This window comes from Argopecten irradians, chromosome 7 (assembly GCF_041381155.1).
Source record: "Argopecten irradians isolate NY chromosome 7, Ai_NY, whole genome shotgun sequence".
Taxonomy (NCBI): Eukaryota; Metazoa; Mollusca; class Bivalvia; order Pectinida; family Pectinidae; genus Argopecten; species Argopecten irradians.
Window position 1 is genome coordinate 3442636 of NC_091140.1, and position 24016 is coordinate 3466651.

The following is a 24016-nucleotide window of genomic DNA, read 5'->3' on the forward strand; positions in this document are numbered from 1 at the left end:
TCAATATCAATTCTGATCAAAGAAAACTATACATACTCACCTAGTTTTCCTACATGTTTATGTTTGGATAATTCTGACGCCTCTTGCCTGAGGTGTAGGGCATGGTTAGCTATTTCTTCACTGGCAAGGTTAGATGTCATGATGAAGATGGCATCCTTACAATCAATTGTTTTTCCCTTACCGTCTGTTAAACGACCCTAAATAGACACAAGACTTCTATATTCCAGATTCCTTTTTGATCTTTATTAGGATCAGCGGACCCTCGCGATAATGTGGAAACTCCTTCCCCAGCCCAAACCGCCCGGATTGTGAATTTTTGGAATTCCAGTTTCTTAGTCAAGAGTCAAATACTGTTTCTGTCTGGATGGGGGGTCTTTTGGACTGTTGGCATCCAAATTAATTATCGCAGATCCACTGTATATGGTTTACTTAGAAATCCAAAGTGATTCATGTGTACAAATTGTATAAGAGGCAAAGTTATCAAACCTTAAACATATTATGACTTTGAGAAATCATCCATTTACAGAATACCCTTTGGTTACAAAAGCTTAATCACATAGGAAACTTATATGGCAATCTCAAATGTACTAGGTTTAATATGTTTTTTCTAGAATTCAAAAACAAGAAATAAAAACAAGAGGCCCAAAGGGCCTTAACGGTCATCTGACTACCTTGGCAATAGTAAAATTAATTTTATATGGTGTCACTTTGTCAGGACCATGTCAGGATCATTTTCAATTTCTTTCAACAAATTTTATTTCAAACAAGAGGCCAAAGGGCCTGAACATGTAGGAAATTAATTAGATATAGTCATAATAGTGTCATGGTAGCCATCTTCGATTTGGGATCAACCAGAGATGTAACAACACTTTGTCGGGACCATGTCAGGATCATTTCATGCAAGTTTCAGCCAAATCGCACCGGTAGAACTTGAGAAGAAGTTCAAAATGTGTTTTCAAGATGGCGGCTGTGGCGGCCATCTTGGATTTTGGATCGACCCGAAATATAACAACACTTTGTCGGGACCATGTCAGGATCATTTCATGCAAGTTTCAGCCAAATCGCACCAGCAGAACTTGAGAAGAAGTTCAAAATGTGAAAAGTTAACGCATGGCGCACGACGACGGACAAAACATGACGACTATAGGTCATCCTGACCCTTCGGGTCAGATGACCTAAAAACCCAAGGTTTTTCTTGAATATAGAACCTTTCTGGACCTACACACAAATACAAACCTCATCAAACAGCTGAAGCATGATGGTCAATACATCTGGATGTGCCTTATCTACCTCGTCAAACAATACCACAGCCGTAGGGCATTCCGTGAGCTTCTTGGTGAGTTGTCCCCCCTCCTCATGTCCGACATAGCCAGGGGGTGAGCCAATAAACTTAGCCACCTGTGTCAGGTAAAATGACAGTTCAAGGTCAATTCTTCATTTATAGCGTAATTCTATATCTGATACATGTAGTATACAGCAATTAATATGTGATTCTCATAAACCCTGAATTTTAAATGTGGAAAAACAAATTCAATATCAAGTTCATTTGTGGTAATATATTTGATGCTTTATAGTAGATATGGTTAATTCTGTAATTGTCTATGTAAACTTCAAACTTGTTTATGCTCAACCAATAAAATACCAAATTTGTTAATTTATTGAAATATTTCTACAGAAAGTTATGAGGACAAGCAGAGTATACTGTTCACAATCATTAAAAAAACATTTAAAAAGGCATAAAATATGAACAAAATGTCAACTAGAAGAAAATGTTGAGAGATACTGATAAAATGTTACCTCGTGTTTCTCCTGGTACTCGGACATGTCTATCCTTATGAAGCCCTGAAAGATGATACAAAGGTATGGAACATTAATTAACATATAGCAATTGAATTAAACTTCAGCTATGCAACTAAACACTTAAGGTAGCTCCATTCTTTTGAGAAAACCCATGTCATTTTTTTTCTAACAGGTCTTATTTTCTTGCATTTTTCATTTAGATTTCAAATCTGTAAAGAAAATGGGTGTTCTTGAACTGTTTTTGAGATATTTGAGCGTGAAGTATACCATCCATTCACATTTGCTAGCCGAAAAAATAGAAAAATTCATAAAATTCTCTTTTCTGTAATATTAGGGTGAATGTAGTCTCGATCCTGTTGATTTTTTGTCATCAATTTCTAACGGTAGAACAATATAAAGAACTAATGTATTTTTACAAATGCTAACTAATTACTAAACAAGAGGCCCAGAGGGCCTGTATCGCTCACCTGGTTTGTAATGCCAAGTAATGTTCTGAATACAGGTTCATTGTTTCTTTTATGAAGGAATTTTAATATTAACCTCTAAATCCCCTATTGGGCCCCACCCCTCCTGCCCCCAGGGGGTCAGAGCCAAAATTTATACAAGTTCTGTTCTCCTACCCCCAAGGATGTTTATGGCCAAATTTGGTTACCATCCATGCAGAACTCTAGGACAAGTACCGATTTATAGGATTTACCTATAATTCCCCTATTGGGCCCCACCCCTCCTGCCCCCTGGGACCAGAGCCAAAATTTATACAAACTCAGTTCTTATTCTCCCAAGGATATTTCTGGCCAAATTTACATTCCATGCAGAACTCTATGACTAGAAGCGATTTAAAGGATTTACCCCTATTTCCCCTATTGGGCCCCACCCCTCCAGCCCCCGAGGGGCCAGAGCCAAAATTTCTACAAGTTCTGTTACCCTTCCTCCAAGGATGTTTGTGGCCAAATTTGGTTACAATCCATGTAGAACTCTATGACTAGTAGCGATTTAAAGGATTTACCTCTATTTCCCCTATTGGGCCCTGCCCCTCCTGCCCCCAGGGGGTCAGAGCCAAAATTTATACAAGTTCTGTTCCCCTTCCCCCAAGGATGTTTGTAGCCAAATTTGGTTACAATTCATGTAGAACTCTATGACTAGTAGCGATTTAAAGGATTTACATCTATTTCCCCTATTGGGCCCTGCCCCTCCTGCCCCCGGGGGGTCAGAGCCAAAATTTATACGAGTTCTGTTCCCCTTCCCCCAAGGATGTTTGTGGCCAAATTTGATTACATTCCATTCAGAACTCTATGACTAGTAGCGTTTTAAAGGATTTACCTCTATTTCCCCTATTGGGCCCCGTCCCTCCTGCCCCCGGGGGACCAGAGCCAAAATTTATACAAGTTCTGTTCCCCTTCCCCCAAGGATGTTTGTGGCCAAATTTGGTTACATTCCATTCAGAACTCTATGACTAGTAGAAATTTAAAGGATTTATTTCTATTTCCCCTATTGGGCCCTGCCCCTCTTGCCCCTGGGGGATCAGAGCCAAAATTTATACAAGTTCTGTTCCCCTTCCCCCATGGATGTTTGTGGCTAATTTTGGTTACAATCCATGCAGAACTCTAGGACAAGTAGCGTTTTAAAGGATTTACCTCTATTTCCCCTATTGGGCCCCGTCCCTCCTGCCCCCGGGGGACCAGAGCCAAAATTTATACAAGTTCTGTTCCCCTTCCCCCAAGGATGTTTGTGGCCAAATTTGGTTACATTCCATTCAGAACTCTATGACTAGTAGCAATTTAAAGGATTTATTTCTATTTCCCCTATTGGGCCCTGCCCCTCTTGCCCCTGGGGGATCAGAGCCAAAATTTATACAAGTTCTGTTCCCCTTCCCCCATGGATGTTTGTGGCTAATTTTGGTTACAATCCATGCAGAACTCTAGGACAAGTAGCGTTTTAAAGGATTTACCTCTATTTCCCCTATTGGGCCCCGCCCCTCCTGCCCCCGGGGTGTCAGAGCCAAAATTTATACGAGTTCTGTTCCCCCTCCCCCAAGGATGTTTGTTGCCAAATTTGGTTACCATCCATGCAGAACTCTAGGACAAGTAGCGATTTATAGGATTTACCTCTATTTCCCCTATTGGGCCCCGTCCCTCCTGCCCCCGGGGGGGTCAGAGCCAAAATTTATACAAGTTCTGTTCCCCCTCCCCCAAGGATGCTTGTGGCCAGATTTGGTTACCATCCATGCAGAACTCTAGGACAAGTAGCGATTTATAGGATTTACCTCTATTTCCCCTATTGGGCCCCGCCCCTCCTGCCCCCGGGGGGTCAGAACCAAAATTTATACAAGTTCTGTTCCCCCTCCCCCAAGGATGCTTGTGGCCAAATTTGGTTACAATCCATGCAGAACTCTATGACTAGTAGCGATTTAAAGGAAATGTTGACGGACAGACGGACGGACGACGGACGCCGCGCCATGACATAAGCTCAGCGGCCCTTTGGGCCAGGTGAGCTAAAAAACAGGTCTGAGGTGGAATGTCGTAGCAGTTTTCAGTTCAGCTTCATATGAACTGGCGCAGTTTTCAAAAGTATGGATCTAGCTACCTTAAATACTGATTTAGGGAATAAGTTTTAATGTCTAAATAATTCATTTTAAAAACAATTGTACTTATTTCTTCTATATCCAGGCATATCCCCAGAAAAATTAATGCTTCAAAACCAGGACATTATTATTATTCAATAGAAACAACCTGTTCACTATCAAAATTCAAGAAATCTTAATAAGAACATAGCTCTTGGCAGTTTAATTTAACTGGAACCAGCATTCCACGGAGAAATAATGTCAAATTAACTTAAATCTATATTTTAAAACCAATACTACAAGCTAATAAATAGAACAAATAGTATTATGCATGCCATGATGACTATTTTCGTTTTCTTATGAATAACACATTCTGCAAGGCCAATGATCAGAATTATTTTCTCACGACAGCGAGATTCTGAGTGTTGTTATACTAATCAAGAATCTTCAATGTGCAGTGAAACCTGTTCATAAACTAGCAATTGGAGAGTGAATGTTTTGGTCGGATTAGTTAGGTGTTGAAAAATCAGGTATTGCTGTTGACAATATTGTTGTTCACTTGAATATGGCACAATGTCAAGATTTGGCAGGATGTCAGAAAAGTCAGATCTCAGATGAGATAGGTTTCACTGTATAAACTTTTTCCCAAACACACAAAAAAGAACTTCAGTTGACACTAATAACAATATAATGTTAACAGAGGTATATATAGGTATAACAATATACATATTGCTAGATACCTTTTTCACATCCTTATGTAGATATCTTGCACACTGTTTGGCTAATTCTGTTTTACCTAAAATATTTAATCCAAAAAATACATCATCAAATTCTCATCAATTTATGAAGGAACGTTATAGGCACAAAGTCATATGATATAGTTACAAGAATATATGCATTGTATAAGGAGTTAAAGTCACACTATACGTAACTATCAACAAAAATTCAAGTTAGATTCGACCCCAATACTGTAAGTATTTGTAGATGTAGTTGAAATTAAGTTATATAAATGAATATTTATGATTTCTAATGATTTGGTACAGCAGTTGTTGAAAGTCAATACTTATAAACATGCCTTCATTTAAAATTGGTCGCCATAGAAGTTACAATTATTGCCAAACAGAAGTCAGAAAGTTCATGACCCATTCTCGGAAGAGTTCGGACAGACGTTACATAGTTAAGGTTACAGTCACATGACATTCAAGGCAACGACGTTATTTGATTTTTTATCAAAAGTTTCTGAATCATTATTGCTCATCTTGACTTCGATTTAGTCCTGTCTCTGCATGATTTACAACGGGATTTTTTTTAAAATTCTTCTTAATCATGAAAAAAATAAGACAAATACAGATACTTTAAAACTTTAAATTGCTCTTTCAACAGATTGATGTTTTTATCAAGTACAATCCACAGAATACTCCCCATTGATGTGGAATAATTAGAATACTTGTTACCTATTCCTGAGGATCCCATAAACAGAAACACCAATGGATGGTCCTCATCGTACCAGCCATTCTCCTTCCTTCTGATTGCTGACAAGGTCATGTAAAGGTCAAACAAAATTTGTAAGTAAGTAAGTTCTATAAGACAACTAAACAGCACATACCTGTTTGAATTAAATAGTGAAATTAAAGTTTTCTCCTTTAAGGATCACTTTAGCAATAACCCCAGCCCAATGACAAGGTATGACACACTTGATATTTGAACATGGGGATGATTTCCAACTCACTTTTACAACATTGAATTAAGGCAAATTAAGTGAGATCAATTTACATTGACGATATTAAAATTCTTAAAGTTGAGTACTGTTAATTATCTTGAAACTTACATAATGTAAGACCTAAAGACTACATGTAAGTTTGGATTTCTGTAAGCCTGGCAATACTTTCAAAAATGCATTTATATAAATGTTTAACTCAGGTTCAACTGTTTATCAAAAGAGACTAATCATGTAATCTTATCCATGTTATGTTCAATCTTTCAAAAGATAAAACTGATGAATTATGCTATCAAAATCCATATATTGTATTTTCTTACTTCTAAAATGGTGGACATTATGCAAGTTTCTAAAGGCCAATAATTGAATCTATTACAGCATTAAACCCTACCGGCCGCAACAGTGTTGATAGCGCCATCTTGACCAATAATATGTTCTTTAAGTCTCTGTTCAAGAGGGAACTGTCTTCTCTCTTCTGCTGCTTTCTGTTCTTGTATGACTTTAAACTGAATAATGCAATAGAGGAAAGTGAGGAAAGGTATTAGAACACAGAGTGTAAGTGGGGAGTAACATTCTACAATACAGGAAAGTGAGGAAAGGTATTAGAACACAGAGTGTAAGTGGGGAGTAACATTCTACAATACAGGAAAGTGAGGAAAGGTATTAGAACACAGAGTGTAAGTGGGGAGTAACATTCTACAATACAGGAAAGTGAGGAAAGGTATTAGAACACAGAGTGTAAGTGGGGAGTAACATTCTACAATACAGGAAAGTGAGGAAAGGTATTAGAACAGAGTGTAAGTGGGGAGCAACATTCTACAATACAGGAAAGTGAGGAAAGGTATTAGAACACAGAGTGTAAGTGGGGAGTAACATTCTACAATACAGGAAAGTGAGGAAAGGTATTAGAACACAGAGTGTAAGTGGGGAGTAACATTCTACAATACAGGAAAGTGAGGAAAGGTATTAGAACAGAGTGTAAGTGGGGAGTAACATTCTACAATACAGGAAAGTGAGGAAAGGTATTAGAACACAGAGTGTAAGTGGGGAGTAACATTCTACAATACAGGAAAGTGAGGAAAGGTATTAGAACACAGAGTGTAAGTGGGGAGTAACATTCTACAATACAGGAAAGTGAGGAAAGGTATTAGAACAGAGTGTAAGTGGGGAGTAACATTCTACAATACAGGAAAGTGAGGAAAGGTATTAGAACACAGAGTGTAAGTGGGGAGTAACATTCTACAATACAGGAAAGTGAGGAAAGGTATTAGAACACAGAGTGTAAGTGAGGAGTAACATTCTACAATACAGGAAAGTGAGGAAAGGTATTAGAACACAGAGTGTAAGTGGGGAGTAACATTCTACAATACAGGAAAGTGAGGAAAGGTATTAGAACAAAGAGTGTATGTGGGGAGTAACATTCTACAATACAGGAAAGTGAGGAAAGGTATCAGAACACAGAGTGTAAGTGGGGAGTAACATTCTACAATACAGGAAAGTGAGGAAAGGTATTAGAACACAGAGTGTAAGTGGGGAGTAACATTCTACAATACAGGAAAGTGAGGAAAGGTATTAGAACACAGAGTGTAAGTGGGGAGTAACATTCTACAATACAGGAAAGTGAGGAAAGGTATTAGAACACAGAGTGTAAGTGGGGAGTAACATTCTACAATACAGAAAGTGAGGAAAGGTATTAGAACACAGAGTGTAAGTGGGGAGTAACATTCTACAATACAGGAAAGTGAGGAAAGGTATTAGAACAGAGTGTAATTGGGGAGTAAGATTCTACAATACAGGAAAGTGAGGAAAGGTATTAGAACACAGAGTGTAAGTGGGGAGTAACATTCTACAATACAGGAAAGTGAGGAAAGGTATTAGAACACAGAGTGTAAGTGGGGAGTAACATTCTACAATACAGGAAAGTGAGGAAAGGTATTAGAACACAGAGTGTAAGTGGGGAGTAACATTCTACAATACAGGAAACTGAGGAAAGGTATTAGAACACAGAGTGTAAGTGGGGAGTAACATTCTACAATACAGGAAACTGAGGAAAGGTATTAGAACACAGAGTGTAAGTGGGGAGTAACATTCTACAATACAGGAAAGTGAGGAAAGGTATTAGAACACAGAGTGTAAGTGGGGAGTAACATTCTACAATACAGGAAAGTGAGGAAAGGTATTAGAACAGAGTGTAAGTGGGGAGTAACATTCTACAATACAGGAAAGTGAGGAAAGGTATTAGAACAGAGTGTAAGTGGGGAGTAACATTCTACAATACAGGAAAGTGAGGAAAGGTATTAGAACACAGAGTGTAAGTGGGGAGTAACATTCTACAATACAGGAAAGTGAGGAAAGGTATTAGAAACACAGAGTGTAAGTGGGGAGTAACATTCTACAATACAGGAAAGTGAGGAAAGGTATTAGAACACAGAGTGTAAGTGGGGAGTAACATTCTACAATACAGGAAAGTGAGGAAAGGTATTAGAACACAGAGTGTAAGTGGGGAGTAACATTCTACAATACAGGAAAGTGAGGAAAGGTATTAGAACACAGAGTGTAAGTGGGGAGTAACATTCTACAATACAGGAAAGTGAGGAAAGGTATTAGAACAGAGTGTAAGTGGGGAGTAACATTCTACAATAGAGTTCATCTTACTTAATGTATTGTTTTTTAATTGACTGCTCACCAGCTGCATTGACAGCTCACTAGTAGCACTGAATGCTCACTAGGTAAACTAACTGCTCACTAGTTGAATTGAATGCTCACTAGCTGAATTGGTTGCTTATTAGTTATATTGACTGCTCTCTAGTTGAATTGACTGCTCACCAGCTGCATTGATTGCTCACTAGTTACACTAACTGCTCACTCGTTGAACTGACTGCTAACTACCTAAAATGACTGCTCACTAGTTGAATTGACTGCTCTCTAGTTGAATTGACTGCTCACTAGTTGAACTGACTGCTCACTAGCTAAACTAACTGCTAACTACCTAAACTGACTGCTCACTAATTGAATTGATTGCTCATTAACTAAATTGACTGCTCTCTAATTGAATTGTCTGCTCACTGGTTGAACTGACTGCTCACTAGCTGAATTAACTGTTGACAAGCTGCATTGACTGCAAACTAATTGAATTAATGCTCACTAGTCATATATGGTGTGACTAAATACTGGTTGACCAATGCTTATAAGGCAAGTTTGAAGGTCAGGTTGAAAACTACCATTACCTTTTCAGTGGCCTCCTGAATCGCCTTCTTCATCACACTACTCTTGGCATATTCAACAGGAGTATGGCCATTTGCATTTTCCAGAGTAGGGTCAGCACCTAAGATAAACAACACATTGATGATATAAAAAACAACAAGTATCCTATCTACTTTATCTGGTCACTGTCATCAGGTTTACGTATACTAGAGACATACCTGGTAACCAATTTTCTGTTAGTAAAAGTTTTACATCACTTAAGGAAAAATGATCATTCAGAATTTTAAAATTGTAGATGGCGAAATGAAAATAGGTTTTTTTTCCAGGATAAAGGCTTACATGAACTATCATCTATCTTAACTTTGAAATAGATTTTTTTTTTTTAATTTTTTAATCGGTTTGTCTATATGTACACAACTTTTTAAGGTTCTAGACTGAAGATCTAAATGAGCTATTGAGGATTTCCACATCATTTTCGGAAGCAATAAGATGGTGGTTATCAGACTAGAGAGTATACCTGCATGTAAAAGTTCCTTTACGATGCCCACATCATCTATAAGGACAGCGTAGTGTAGTGGTGTACAATCCTTAAAGTACGCCCGCTGGTGAAGCTGTTCACTGAACTCTTGTTCTCTTATCATCAACACTTGAACCAAATAAAGACATTATAGTAAAACAAGAAATGCTTGTAAGACCTAACATAATCACCCTCTTCCCCAATTACATTTAGGGTGTCACATTTTACAAGTGGAGAAACACATTAAACTCTTAAGATGGCCTCATTAAGGTAGACCCGGCGTCCCTTCTGGTTTCCTCTGAAGAATTTTGTTAATTGTTTATTTCATTGAAAGGCATAATCTGATCACACAAAGCACATAAGTTGGTAGTAGACTAAAGGTTACACCCTTGTGCACACGGAGTGCACGAGGTTTAGACTACAGGTAGACACGGAGTGCACGAGGTTTAGACTACAGGTAGACACGGAGTGCACAAGATTTAGACTACAGGTAGACACGGAGTGCACTACATGTGAACACGGTGTCCACTACGGGTGGACATGGTGTCCAGGTACATTCAGACCTAGACAGACAAGTTGATGTGTTATAGCTAGGAATCGGGGGAATACATTCTTCAATTTAAAAGAATACATAATTATAATGTTTTAGAGTTTATTTTTTTAATTACAACATCTACAATGAAGTGTACAGTATATATAACTATACTTTATTTTTCTTGGTAAATACATCTCTGCTACATTAATTAATAAAACCTTTTCATTGCAAAAGTAAAAAAGATAAATTTATGTTCATTAAGTATATGTCTATTTGATTTTATATCTGTAGGTTCCATTTCATATCTAAAATATATTACGTTTTCAAAAGTCAATGTATTATAGGTAGATTGCATTAAATATATATATCATTTACATGAAATACAAGCATTTTCACAAGTCAAAAACAACTGTGAATTGCAGCATAAACCAGTCTTATTGTGCTTTTGAGACACTTTTTATTTCATAATAAACTATACAATGTAAGTAATACAATCATATACCGGGTGATACATAGCTTTTAAATAAAAAAGATTTGATGCATATCAATCAGTTATCTAGCGATACTGTTCTAGATCGTCTTTCATTAAAATATATATACACTTGTATATTATTTTTCTTTGCTAATTTAAGTTCTAAGTGTAATGTACGTAAAAAGAGTTTAATTGCGTATCCTTTATTAAAAACTGAAAGTCTATAAAAGACCATGCATAATTAAATCCACTTCAAACCATGTGACGTCCTCCACTTATTGGTGGCTAGTCTACCTACAAGTACCCAATTCAGCTTGTTTTGATTCTTAATTACCGGTAAACACAATATGCCCGACCCCGCAAGTTATCTTGACCGTATATTGCGTCATGGTCCAATAATTATAACTTGTCAAACATACAGGTAAGCCAGTATCCAGTTATAAAGGTACCTCACGGTGATCATCGATAGATATAGCCAGAGGGCAGAATCGTTGCCTTCTGTGTTTGCACGGCTTTATGAGAATGGGGCAGTATTATCTTTGTACATGTGGTTTTTAGAAATTGTTACAATGGAAGTTTGTTAAGACAAACAAATATACTTTACCGTTTAAAAATCATATAGGTTTATGAATTTGAAACACATAAAATACCATTCTTATTAGATATATAATAATAATAATAATTTATTTTATTAGAGTACGTGTCACACATTTTTCAAACATACAATGAAATATATTTGAATTAAAATGTCCAGTCTAAATGTCTTACGAGACACTGTTAAAAATATAAACATTCGATGTAGTACACGTTATAGCTTTGACAATATGTACATGTAACTAAAAAGAAATTGAACGTCTTTTCTTTTAAAAAACTGAATATAGAACTAGCTAAAATCGACTGCATTTCACTGTTTGACATCAAGAAATAAAACTTTTTATCAGAACTATACTTTAAAAAGTCATTATTAATACTATTAGATCTGTTAAAAAGTCTTTGCCGTTCTTCATTATAAAAGGCACAGTCGCATAAAAAATGTGATTCAGTTTCTCTTTCGTTAAAATCACAATATTTACATGTACATACATGCTGGAGAGCCTGGGTTCACCGTACACCCTATTCTGGGGGGTAGATTGCAATTGGGATGAGGTAAAAACTAGCTGGGAAAACACGATAAGTGATGCTGAATACACCTCAATTATAATTATTGTCATGACAGGCAGCCGTGTAGTGGAGATGACGGGAGCTGTACAATGCGTTAATCAAGCATGTCAGTCACAACCATGCATTTCCCAATAATACATGTATTTTGATTATTGTTTTTTTTTTAAATTTTAATATATAAACAAGGACGTATATCTCACTTATAAATCCTTGATATAAAGCTTCATTATCAAATTAATTAAAGTGCAACAACCAGTTGAAATACATATCCCTATTGACGAGCATCGTTGTAAAACTGTACGTATTTGTACGATGAGTACAATGTATATATGTAGAGAGGATGCCACCTAAGTACAGCATGCTACAAATGGACCTCTTGGGGTTGGGATAAGGTACGTATACAGGTGTTGTTAGCTGTGATACACCTGACTGAACATATTGAAGGGGGCCAATGAAGGCCCCAGGCCCCAGTCTGACCAATGTTAGGTAATTTAAATTATCATACCCGTGTGGTTGATGGAACAGTGTGAAGTCCAAGTGACCATGGCAACTGCAGTCCTAGCCTAGGGGTCTACCTTTCGAGCAGGCATATTTTCAGCGTACAATATATATATACTACATACATGTATGAATCACGCATTTTGTTACCACGTAACTCACGTGGTTTGTAAAAGAAGGTTAGAATAGGATATTGTCAAATTATCAGCTTCTAAAATTAAAACAATTGTGCCAAATTCATAATCTAATCAACAACTATGTATTTACAGTTTAAATGGACAGAAGTTGACTTTATTTTGACTCTGTCTGTTTAATTTATCATCAGGCATGTGACCTACATTTTTGTTAACCGTCCTTTGATCAGTGTTGATGCTAGCAAGCAGCCACATGCCCAATACTAAATTATTACTTTCTTACGCCAGTGCTTACAGGTTCCTCAATCGGTTGACACAATAGAATGCAATTTCTAATGTCGTCTTTTAACGTCTGTGGACGATTTTTCATATTTCCAATGCTTTGCAATGCACCAGGTTCCATGAAGCAAATGCACACGTATACACATTTGACAGGGCTTAAAACTATTTCGCACACCTTGCCGTTTTGAAAACAATATTCGATGTATACAAAGTTAAACATTTTATGAAGGACTTAATCTGTTTATGTTTATTATATATGTCCTTGCTATTATTATGCCCGTCAATATATCCTTTTTAATAAAAAAAAAAAAAAATGCTGATCAAAATATCTCTTGGAACACTGAAAATCTTACTTCACGTAAGGTTCATCACTTTATGTGTTCTTACAAGAATTTCATCTACGTCCTTGGTTCGAACTATCCAAAGTAAGATTTATAAGATAAAAAGTCAATGTTTAAACTATATATCACTAGCAAGAAACAAGTTTTTTACTGGGAAAATGTGGACTTGAACGATCCATTGATGAGACATAACCAGTACGTGGTTTACCGTAACAACATGTACGCAGTTAATTTGCTACGCAGTTAATTTGCTTTTATAACTTCTACTAAAAGTTTTGATTTATAAATTAAATTGAATGATGATATGTTTTGATACATTTTACTTTATATGTATCAATTCAAATAAACATTACCGTGCGAATGGTTTCTAGTAATTAAGGGCAGTTTTATGTTGCAATAAATATTACATGTATGTTTCTGATCGCAATAAATATTTCTATCTGCAAAGTCCATATAGACTGCAGAATAAATAGATATTTTCTCATATCTCTGTAACACATCATCTAGTTTGTCTGTTGTCTGAATGTAGTGGACTATTACCTGGACACGATGTCCACCTGTAGTGGACACCGTGTTCACACGTAGTGCACTCCGTGTCTACCTGTAGTCTAAATCTTGTGCACTCCGTGTCTACCTGTAGTCTAAACCTCGTGCACTCCGTGTCTACCTGTAGTCTAAACCTCGTGCACTCCGTGTCCACTCGTAGTTCACACCGTGTGCACAATGTGTAACCTTTAGTCTACTACCAACTGTAAGTTGCCAAATTAGTCTTTCTTCCACGGATGCTTAAAGACTAATGACATAATCACTGGATTTGAAAGCCTTTTTTTTTAAAGAAGTTTTTTTTAATACTTTGAAAATCGCACCTTCAGATTTTAAAGACTTTTTAAGAAATATAATTTCCTGATACAGTAACATTTTCAAATGCGCAAAAGATGTTGATTAATATTCTTAATAAACTATTTGAGTTTAAACTGTTTATACATGTCATATTTGGTAGTTTCACTATACACAGACCAGTTCATTTCTCACCTTCATATATAACACCAACCACCTTTAATATAAAGTATACATAGACATCAAATCGTAAATCAATTAGTAAACAAGAGGCCCAGAGGGCCTGTATCGCTCACCTGGTTTGTAATGCCATGTAATGTTCTGAATACAGGTTCATTGTTTCTTTTCTGAAGGAATTTTAATATTAACCTCTAAATCCCCTATTGGGCCCCACCCCTCCTGCCCCCAGGGGGTCAGACCCAAAATTTATACCAGTTCTGTTCCCCTTCCCCCAAGGATGTTTATGGCCAAATTTGGTCACAATCCAAGCAAAACTCTTAGACAAGTAACGATTTATATGATTTACCTCTATTTCCCCTATTGGGCCCCACCCGTCCTTCCCCCGGAGGGCCAGAGCCAAAATTTATACAAGTTCTGTTCCCCTTCCAAAAAGGATGTTTGTGGCCAAATTTGGTTACATTCCATGCAGAACTCTATGACTAGTAGCGATTTAAAGGATTTACCTCTATGTCCCCTATTGGGCCCCACCTGTCCTTCCCCCGGGAGCCAGAGCCAAAATTTATACAAGTTCTGTTCCCCTTCCAAAAAGGATGTTTGTGGCCAAATTTTGTTACATTCCATGCAGAACTCTATGACTATAAGCGATTTAAAGGATTTACCTCTTTTTCCCCTATTGGGCCCCGCCCCTCCTGCCTCTGGGGGACCAGAGCCAAAATTTATAAAAATTCTGTTCCCCTTCCCCCAAGGATGTTTGTGGCCAAATTTGGTTACATTCCATTCAGAACTCTATGACTAGTAGCGATTTAAAGGATTTACCTCTATTTCCCCTATTGGGCCCCGCCCCTCCTGCCCCTGGGGGATCAGAGCCAAAGTTTATATAAGTTCTGTTCCCCTTCCCCCAAGGATGTTTGTGGCTAATTTTGGTTACAATCCATGCAGAACTCTAGGACAAGTAGCGATTTAAAGGATTTACCTCTATTTCCCCTATTGGGCCCCGCCCTTCCGGCCCCCGGGAGGTCAGAGCCAAAATTTATACAAGTTCTGTTTCCCCTCTCCCAAGGATGTTTGTGGCCAAATTTGGTTACAATCCATGAAGAACTCTATGACTAGTAGCGATTTATAGGATTTACCTCTTTTTCCCCTATTGGGCCCCGCCCCTCCAGCCCCCAGGGGGTCAGAGCCAAAATTTATACAAGTTCTGTTCCCCCTCCCCCAAGGATGTTTGTGACCAAATTTGGTTACAATCCATGCAGAACTCTATGACAAGTAGCGATTTAAAGGAAATGTTGACGGACAGACGGACGGACGGACGACGGACGACGCACCATAGCATAAGCTCACCGGCCCTTCGGGCCAGGTGAGCTAAAAATGTCCAAATATGTCTCATATTGGGTATCTTAAGAATTTAATAACTCATAATCAGTTAAATGAGAAGTTTTTTTTATACTTTGAAAATCGCACCTTAGGATTTTAAAGACTTTATAAGAAATAAAATTTCCTGATACAGTAACATTTTCAAATGCCCAAAAGATGTTGATTAATATTCTTGACTATTTGAGTGCTGACAATAATGGATTTTCTGTCAAAACATTGGCATATCTATAAATAAGGGAAGAAAAGACACTTTTCATTTTCTTACTTTATATAGAATACCAAACAGAAACTGTTCCTTATATCTTTATTGACTCACCATGCATTGGATTAAACCTCCTCTCCCTAGCGATGGTGATGTGGTTTGTATATTCATCACGTGCACTTGGGTCTGCACCAGCCTTCAACAACAACTGTACAACTCTATATTTCAAAACAGGAAAATTCATAATTAGATCCCAGAATTAAATAGTCCAGTTTCCTCCACACGACATAATGTTTTAGTGACATAAAACTTTATACTATACAGGCATACTGTAACCCACTTCAGCAAGATACAAATCTATATACATCTGCAATTTCGCAAGAGAGTAAAAACAATAAATAAAATGTTACGTAAATAAAATAATAAACATATACCGGTACGCATTTTGATTAGAAATACATAAATTTGAAAATATGTTGAAAATAACTAAGATGATAAATCTTGAACATTCAAATTAAAGTCGTTTACAGTATTGTACATCTGTTTATACATGTCATATTTGGTAGTTTCACTACACATACCAGTTCATTTCTCACCTTCATATATAACACCAACCACCTTTAATATAAAGTATACATAGACATCAAATCGTAAATCAATTAGTAAAAAATGTCCAAATATGTCTCATATTGGGTATCTTAAGAATTTATTAACTCATAATCAGTTAAATGAGAAGGTTTTTTATACTTTGAAAATCGCACCTTAAGTTTCCATTAATTGCAGCAACATGGAGCGCTGTCCATCCAAGCTCATGTCTCTTATTAACATCAATACCTGATTTCAGTAACCTGAAAATAGGTCAAATAAGAAATTCAATAACAACAATGACAAATACCATCAAAAGAAAATAAAAACTGTACACAAAAAAGGTACATGTATAAGAAAAAGTTAACTTTGAAGTAAACATAATGTAAATTTGGGTAATGTAAAAGATATCATATAATGGCATATTACCGTTCAATTTCCTTAACATTTCCTTGTCTCACAGCTAGGAGGAAATTTTCTGGAAAAAAAAGAACAAATAATACAAATGATATTTTGACATTAATTTGCATCTTTTTGTCTATGACCACATCATAATTAAAGTTGGCTAGCTTATTTAGTTTTGGTTTGATTGGTTAACATGCAGTCAGGGGCAGTTAAGGACTTGTCAGGTTTACGAGATGGGGGAAGAAAGTCTGAGCATGATGCGGTGAAAATCTATCAACCTGCGGTCAGTACACTGTGACCCAGAGGTGTGAACTTGTGATGGGTCTGAATGAAGTCACAATTTCACAATCACTGAAACTTATAGTAGGGACCTCCGAACACTAGCCGAATGCTCTACCACTGAGCTACCTGGTCGCCGATGATCGACCCAGTCGAATCCCGCCACATAATAAAAGTACCATCATCAAGAGTTCTGATCGATGGTTTTGCTTAATACAATTTCTCTTCTCCTGATACAAGTTATAATAGGTGCCAACTAAATACCCATAGCGGAGGTATAATGGTCTTGTATACATGCATGTACATGTATATATATATGTCTTTCAGGGCGAAGACTTTGAAAACATTGGAGGGAGGGGTGTATAAGGAATGGTTTGGTGTAGTTTTTACAGAGTGTTAAATAGAAATGGTCATGCACTCAGTCTGTAGAGTCATAGTTTTCACACCGGAAACCCCGGTTCGATTCCACATCAACCTTCGCGGCTCCTTTTACAGGATTGCAGCCGGATTGGATTGGGTCAAACATTGGTCAGACCAGGTAGACTTTCAAATCACGGTCTGGCTGCACCATTTCCTTCCCAAAAGATTTGTAGCGGGACTGGACTGGGTCGATCATCGGTGACCAGGTAGCTCAGTCCATTTTCTCTTCTCCTAGCTGCTACAGAATTGGCGCCCAACTAAATAACCCATGGTGTTTGGAAGGGTCTCGTATGTCTTCGAGGCTGAAGACTTTGAGAAAGGAGGGATGAGTGTAGAGTGACTGGACTGGGACTTGATCATCGGTGACCAGGTAGCTTAGTCGGTAGAACGAATAATCATACCCTGCCTCCACTCTGGTTCCCGGCAGGGTATGAATTCCACCCCGTTGCCGCTAGTGTTGCAAGCCCCGCTGTGATCCACATGCGCACTTTGAGACTGATAAAATTATATTTTTCGGGTAATATGCTTATGTAACTGTATTGTTCTGACAACGATGATCAATATTCAATTCACAAACCTTTCGATTATAATGTTTCATCAACTATTAGTAGTAAAATCCAAGGCAAACACAGCACATGTATAATTCTGTTCAAATACACCGCCATGTTTGATTTACCGGAAACTGTGACGAAATGAAACACTCAACAGGTAAAATATGTTTAAAAGTTTTAAAAAGCCAACAAACTCAGAATAAACATGGTGGAACTGAACAAATGTAAGTATTATTTAGAATTTAGCGAAAAAGAATTTTTAAAATTCATGTTAAAAACTTTGTGACATTATATTTCTTTCGTAGTGAAAATTTGTAGGTCATTCCATATATGGTACTAGTTGCCATATTTGGAGCGGCGCTGCGCGAGACTTTCTAACGAGAAGCATCATGGCAGCCAAGTGAGCCGTGTCGGAGATGTGAGCCATTCAAAAGTGCTTTAAAACATAATTTAGACATGGAGGTGGGTAAATAAATAATCATTTTATGTTTAAAATGTTTAATATCGTTGAATTTAATTACAAAATTACATGACACACGTGAGATGCAACATTTTCACCGCTGGATGTTTTGCAACACTACGGTCAATGGGACGGAATCGTAGCTCTGAGACGACCATCTGTCAAAAATCTTCCGTCCGTCGTTCAGAGCTACGTCATCGCAGCTACTTAGTCGGTAGAGCACTCGGCTAGTGTTCGGAGCTAGGGTCCCAGATTCGAATCCCGGTCTGGCCGCTACATATTTTCTCCTCTCCTGTTACAGAATTGGCATCCAACTAAATAACCCATGGTGGTGGAGTTTGGAAGGGTCTTGTATGTCTTTGAGGGCGAAGACTTAAAGAATGGAGGGAGGAGTGCAGTGGGAGTGGACTGGGTCGATCATCGTTGACCAGGTAGCTCAGTCGGTAGAGCACTCGGCTAGTGTTCGGAAGGTCCCGGGTTCGAATCCCGGTCTGGCCGCTACATTTTCTCCTCTCCTGTTACAGATATTTTGTCATTAGCAATCCTGAGATGATGCAATAATGTCAGACTGTTTCAAATTGCTGAAATATGAAAAGAAACTAATCAAGACTAACACCAAACATCAAGAAGACTTACGATGACTGTCGATTGAGCTGTCGTAACAAGATGCAATCGGTAAAAACAATAATGTTGTCAATCCGGCTGAACCAAAAATGAATTTCTTCATTCCAACACGCGACCATGTTACTGGAAAGCCTATAGCTATTGGAAAGCCCTTATTAAAGTTTACATATCTTGCTGGTACCACTTTAGATATCCTTCTATTGAGATGTGACCAAGAGTCACATATTCTTGAATCAACGCGAAATTTAAGAACAGAGAATGTTCGAAAAAGCTGTCTGCAAATTTTCGACGCCATGCTGATGCCGAATAAGAGTTCGTTGTTGTAAAACCTATTATGTCCTGGCCGTTATTTCCATATTGTTAATATATATATAATTTCATGACATTATATCAGTTTAGATATTGTGAAATTTGAAAACTATTTTATTTTCAGTATTAAATCATACAAACTTAATTTTTTGATAATGTCGTAAACTATTATATCGACCTGTTTACGATACAAGCTTCTTCCTCCAACATCCCACAACACAAATCAGCTGTTCGCCAAGGTAGGTTTATATCAGAGCCGATAAGGCCAGTATGAAGGCTTGACAGATACACCTGTCTCGCCATGTATGCTTACTGAAGCTTCTCTGATATTTCACTCACCTGTCAATGTAATTCTTTATGAGGTGTTACTTATAAAATCATTTCTCCAGTTGTGCAAGAGAAAGTAAGAAATGTGCCTTTGAGTCACAATATGTTGTTTACCAAAAGAACAAAGGGAATTTTTGTATAACATCTTGTACAGCTGTCACCACATACCATAATTAATGAGCACTCTTATTCATATAATGGCAATATGCAGTGTAATATATTTTTCTGAATATTATAATATTGTGATTTTTTACTTTATTGCTCACTGTTGCTGTGTATTGGAAATAAAATAGACATTGACATGTGAACATATGAAGTATACAGACATAAGATATTCAGAATTTTTATTTAAAAAGTTTAATTAAAAAAGATGCGACTATATGCACTTGTTTACTCTAATAAAGGAATAAAAATGCTTCTAGTTGTTTAATTAAAGCCATATATGTATGTGTTATTTATACATTATTGTACATGTACAAAATGTATTTATGAAAGGAAAATTTGTAATAAAAAGATGTTTGAATTACACTTTGTTTTAAAAATATGCATATGCATGTTTCATGGATCTAGAATATAGTGCAAAGTCATATCACTAAGAAGATATTAATTTTATTTATTTATTATACATTTTAGGAATATTTTTCATATTATCCTTTAACCTGAATTGTGCAAGAATTAAAGGAAATATGTTCATTGAAAAATTCTTATTTCCAATGATATAAGGTTTGAAAATAGCCATGTATATTCATGATATTTATTTATAATATCAAATTAAGACATTATCATTTTTGATTTTCAGGTTTCTAAAGTACCTAAAATAATGCATCAAATTTTCCAATGACACAAGATCCTAAAATAAAGTATAAAACCAGAATGTTATCATCTATAAGGTATAGATTGTCATAACGCCTCAGATAATGTGTCCATTTTTTAGACCACTTATAATCTGTTATAGATATTATTTGACCAGATAAGATTATAAGCCTCTGTAAAAGTGTATTGGAGCGGTGACAGATTGTTAAAATGGATCAACTAAGGTCACTGTTGATAATGTTTGTGACCTCTGTGTGACCTAATAAGCTGGTCAGTGTATCCATCCAGCAACTCAGCATTTCTATCATACAGGTTATAAACTCCTCTTGGTATCAATTGAACAAATTCTATATAAGAATGAAATCAAATGCTTTATTTAACTTGAGTACTAATCTGAAATGATATAAGATTATAAAGAAAGTTCAAGTTGTCTATACTTTTATCACGTCTGACCTAGTGATACACATAAGTGAGTTATCTTTATGAGTATTGTTAGCATACAGTTGAAGTACCCAGTTTTATCTTTTATGCCCTCCTCACCCATATGTTTGTTTGTGATATACTCAGTACACTAAAAATGATCTTACTATACAAAATATGATTTCTGTTCAATATTATCTCCATGACATTATTTACCTGGTCAGATAGGAAGTTTACTGGGTGACCTTGAGAGCTGGTGCATTTACACCTGTATACCATAGCGAAGTATATAGATATAAGGTTAGAGAACCGGCACATTTATAGATTAGTAAACATTTCAACAGAGGTAAGAAACACAGGTATGATATGAAAACTTTGTAAAATATGTCATTGGTAATAAAACTTAGTACATAGGTTTCATTCAATAATTCTTTGATGATTTGCTTTTGTGACCCTTTGCTGATAGCAAAGTAGAAATATGTTTTGAAAAAATCTACTTGAGGCAGCCATTTTGTTATACCATTGACTGGTTTGTAGCCACACCTCAAACTCGACAATTAATGCACATGTACCTAGCTATTCAATGTCGTAGCATATACAATGCAAAATGTAAAGTTACATGCAACTAATATGGACGGTTTGATTGTGATTCTTGATGTACATCATTCTCTGTATTATGACATTGCAGTATATTTAAAGTATAATACTAAAACATGAAATAATACCTGTATAATTAATTAAAGTGGATAAGTGATAATCTGTCATTATGTTTGTATAAGTTACACAACTCCAGGATTGATCACAACAGATGAAGCAGCTTTGTTATCTTGACATCAGTATGTGTGATTATTTGTGATGAAATTATGATAAGTCATGATTAATTATTGATATAAGTTACATTTGCATTTATTGTAGAGACAGTTCTTGCATGGATCAAGGACGCAAGAGGCTGGCAATCTTTTGAATGTTTGATTACCAATTATGTTTGATAAATTATAAGTCATAATTTATTTTTGTTAAAATCAAGACAGTTCTTATATTAATTGTTGACAGATGAGGCTCGTAATCCTTGACAAATATGATGATGTCAGTGTATGGGCAGCCAAATACATCCGGAGAAGGATCCTGGCATTTAAACCAGGACCTGACCGATACTTTACACTGGGGCTCCCGACAGGTAAGTGCATGTCTGGAAGAGAATCCTGGCATTTAAATCAGGGCCTGACCGATACTTTACACTGGGGCTCCCGACAGGTAAATGTCTGGAAGAGAATCTTGGCATTTAAATCAGGGCCTGACCGATACTTTACACTGGGGCTCCCGACAGGTAAATGTCTGGAAGAGAATCTTGGCATTTAAATCAGGGCCTGACCGATACTTTACACTGGGGCTCCTGACAGGTAAGTGTCTGGAAGAGAATCCTGGCATTTAAACCAGGGCCTGACCGATACTTTACACTGGGGCTCCTGACAGGTAAGTGCATGTCTGGAAGAGAATCCTGGCATTTAAATCAGGGCCTGACCAATACTTTACACTGGGGCTCCCGACAGGTAAATGTCTGGAAGAGAATCTTGGCATTTAAATCAGGGCCTGACCGATACTTTACACTGGGGCTCCCGACAGGTAAATGTCTGGAAGAGAATCTTGGCATTTAAATCAGGGCCTGACCGATACTTTACACTGGGGCTCCCGACAGGTAAATGTCTGGAAGAGAATCTTGGCATTTAAATCAGGGCCTGACCGATACTTTACACTGGGGCTCCCGACAGGTAAGTGTCTGGAAGAGAATCTTGGCATTTAAATCAGGGCCTGACCGATACTTTACACTGGGGCTCCCGACAGGTAAATGTCTGGAAGAGAATCTTGGCATTTAAATCAGGGCCTGACCGATACTTTACACTGGGGCTCCCGACAGGTAAGTGTCTGGAAGAGAATCCTGGCAACGTTTCCGTTTCAGTCTATTATTCTGGTCTAATTATGTAATATGCAGGATTGGGAAAACAAGATGACCGTGTTTGGTAGGATGTCTGTACCATTTGACTTTATTTCACCTTCAGCTTTGTGTTTAAAAACAATTTACGTGCAGACATGATTATTTTTTTATATAATTATTTTCATTGTAGGAAGCACACCTTTGGGTACATACAAGAAACTTATAGAGTACTACAAAGCTGGGAATCTCTCCTTCAAGTATGTTAAAACATTCAACATGGATGAATATGTAGGTATGTACCTTTAGATATCCTTTGACCTTGTCTGTTGATGCATGATAACGTACCTGGTAAATAAATGTTACTTGGAGTATTTAGATATCCTTGTCTGTTGATGCATGATAACATACCTGGTAAATAAATGTTACTAGGAGTATTTAGATATCCTTGTCTGTTGATGTATGTTAACGTACCTGGTAAATAAATGTTACTAGGAGTATTTAGATATCCTTCGACCTTGTCTGTTGATGCATGTTAACGTACCTGGTAAATAAATGTTACTTGGAGTATTTAGATATCCTTGTCTGTTGATGCATGTTAACGTACCTGGTAAATAAATGTTACTTGGAGTATTTAGATATCCTTGTCTGTTGATGCATGTTAATTTACCTGGTAAATAAATGTTACTAGGAGTATTTAGATATCCTTCGACCTTGTCTGTTGATGCATGTTAACGTACCTGGTAAATAAATGTTACTTGGAGTATTTAGATATCCTTGTCTGTTGATGCATGATAATGTACCTGGTAAATAAATGTTACTAGGGGTATTTAGATATCCTTGTCTGTTGATGCATGTTAATTTACCTGGTAAATAAATGTTACTAGGGGTATTTAGATATCCTTGTCTGTTGTTGCATGTTAACGTTAAATCAGAATTAAATTTTCTAAGATAACCTTAGTTCACTATCTAAATTATCTAAATACTATTTTTTTATTAACTTCATTTTATCACACACATTGTCGCTTAAAGATGCTCCACCGCTGACAAACGGCATTTTTTTCACTATCAAAAATAGG

General features: G+C 36.9%; 2 protein-coding genes and 1 non-coding gene across 8 annotated transcripts in view; 2 read left to right on the forward strand and 1 right to left on the reverse strand.

Annotated features, from left to right (window-relative positions):
* Positions 1-19464, reverse strand: LOC138327303 (mitochondrial disaggregase-like). The gene is made up of 12 exons (XM_069273283.1): positions 19151-19464; positions 16829-16877; positions 16576-16662; positions 15929-16032; positions 9799-9927; positions 9305-9402; positions 6469-6583; positions 5815-5892; positions 5101-5156; positions 1798-1842; positions 1237-1398; positions 1-197 (listed from the first exon to the last, which is right to left on the reverse strand). Exons 1-12 carry the CDS (start codon positions 19431-19433, stop codon positions 27-29), a joined length of 1377 nt encoding a protein of 458 aa, XP_069129384.1. The 5' UTR covers positions 19434-19464; the 3' UTR covers positions 1-26.
* On the forward strand, positions 18940-19012 carry Trnat-agu (transfer RNA threonine (anticodon AGU)). The gene has a single exon. It is a non-coding gene; the product is annotated as a tRNA-Thr (tRNA).
* Positions 19165-24016, forward strand: part of LOC138327304 (glucosamine-6-phosphate isomerase 1-like) — a 12100-nt gene continuing 7248 nt past the window's right edge. For 2 of the 6 annotated variants that reach the window (XM_069273288.1, XM_069273287.1), the window contains exons 1-3: positions 19165-19189; positions 22061-22184; positions 23131-23232. In XM_069273288.1, coding sequence (XP_069129389.1) covers positions 19181-19189; positions 22061-22184; positions 23131-23232 — 235 coding nt within the window. In that variant the 5' untranslated portion in view covers positions 19165-19180. Of the gene's footprint in view, positions 19190-19633; positions 19687-21343; positions 21367-22060; positions 22185-22870; positions 22923-23130; positions 23233-24016 lie in introns of those variants that run through there. The other 4 variants (XM_069273284.1, XM_069273285.1, XM_069273286.1 and 1 more) reach the window with 4 other exon arrangements.

Excerpts from the sequence above, each read along its gene's own strand:
- LOC138327303 (XM_069273283.1), bottom strand. The coding sequence starts at position 19,433 with ATGGCGTCGAAAATTTGCAGACAGCTTTTTCGAACATTCTCTGTTCTT. Across the intron at positions 9,928-15,928 it reads GAGGTTTAATCCAATGCATG|TGTTGATGATAAGAGAACAA; the intron begins GTGAGTCAATAA and ends ATTTGGTTCAAG. Across the intron at positions 6,584-9,304 it reads TTCAGGAGGCCACTGAAAAG|TTTAAAGTCATACAAGAACA; the intron begins GTAATGGTAGTT and ends TGCATTATTCAG.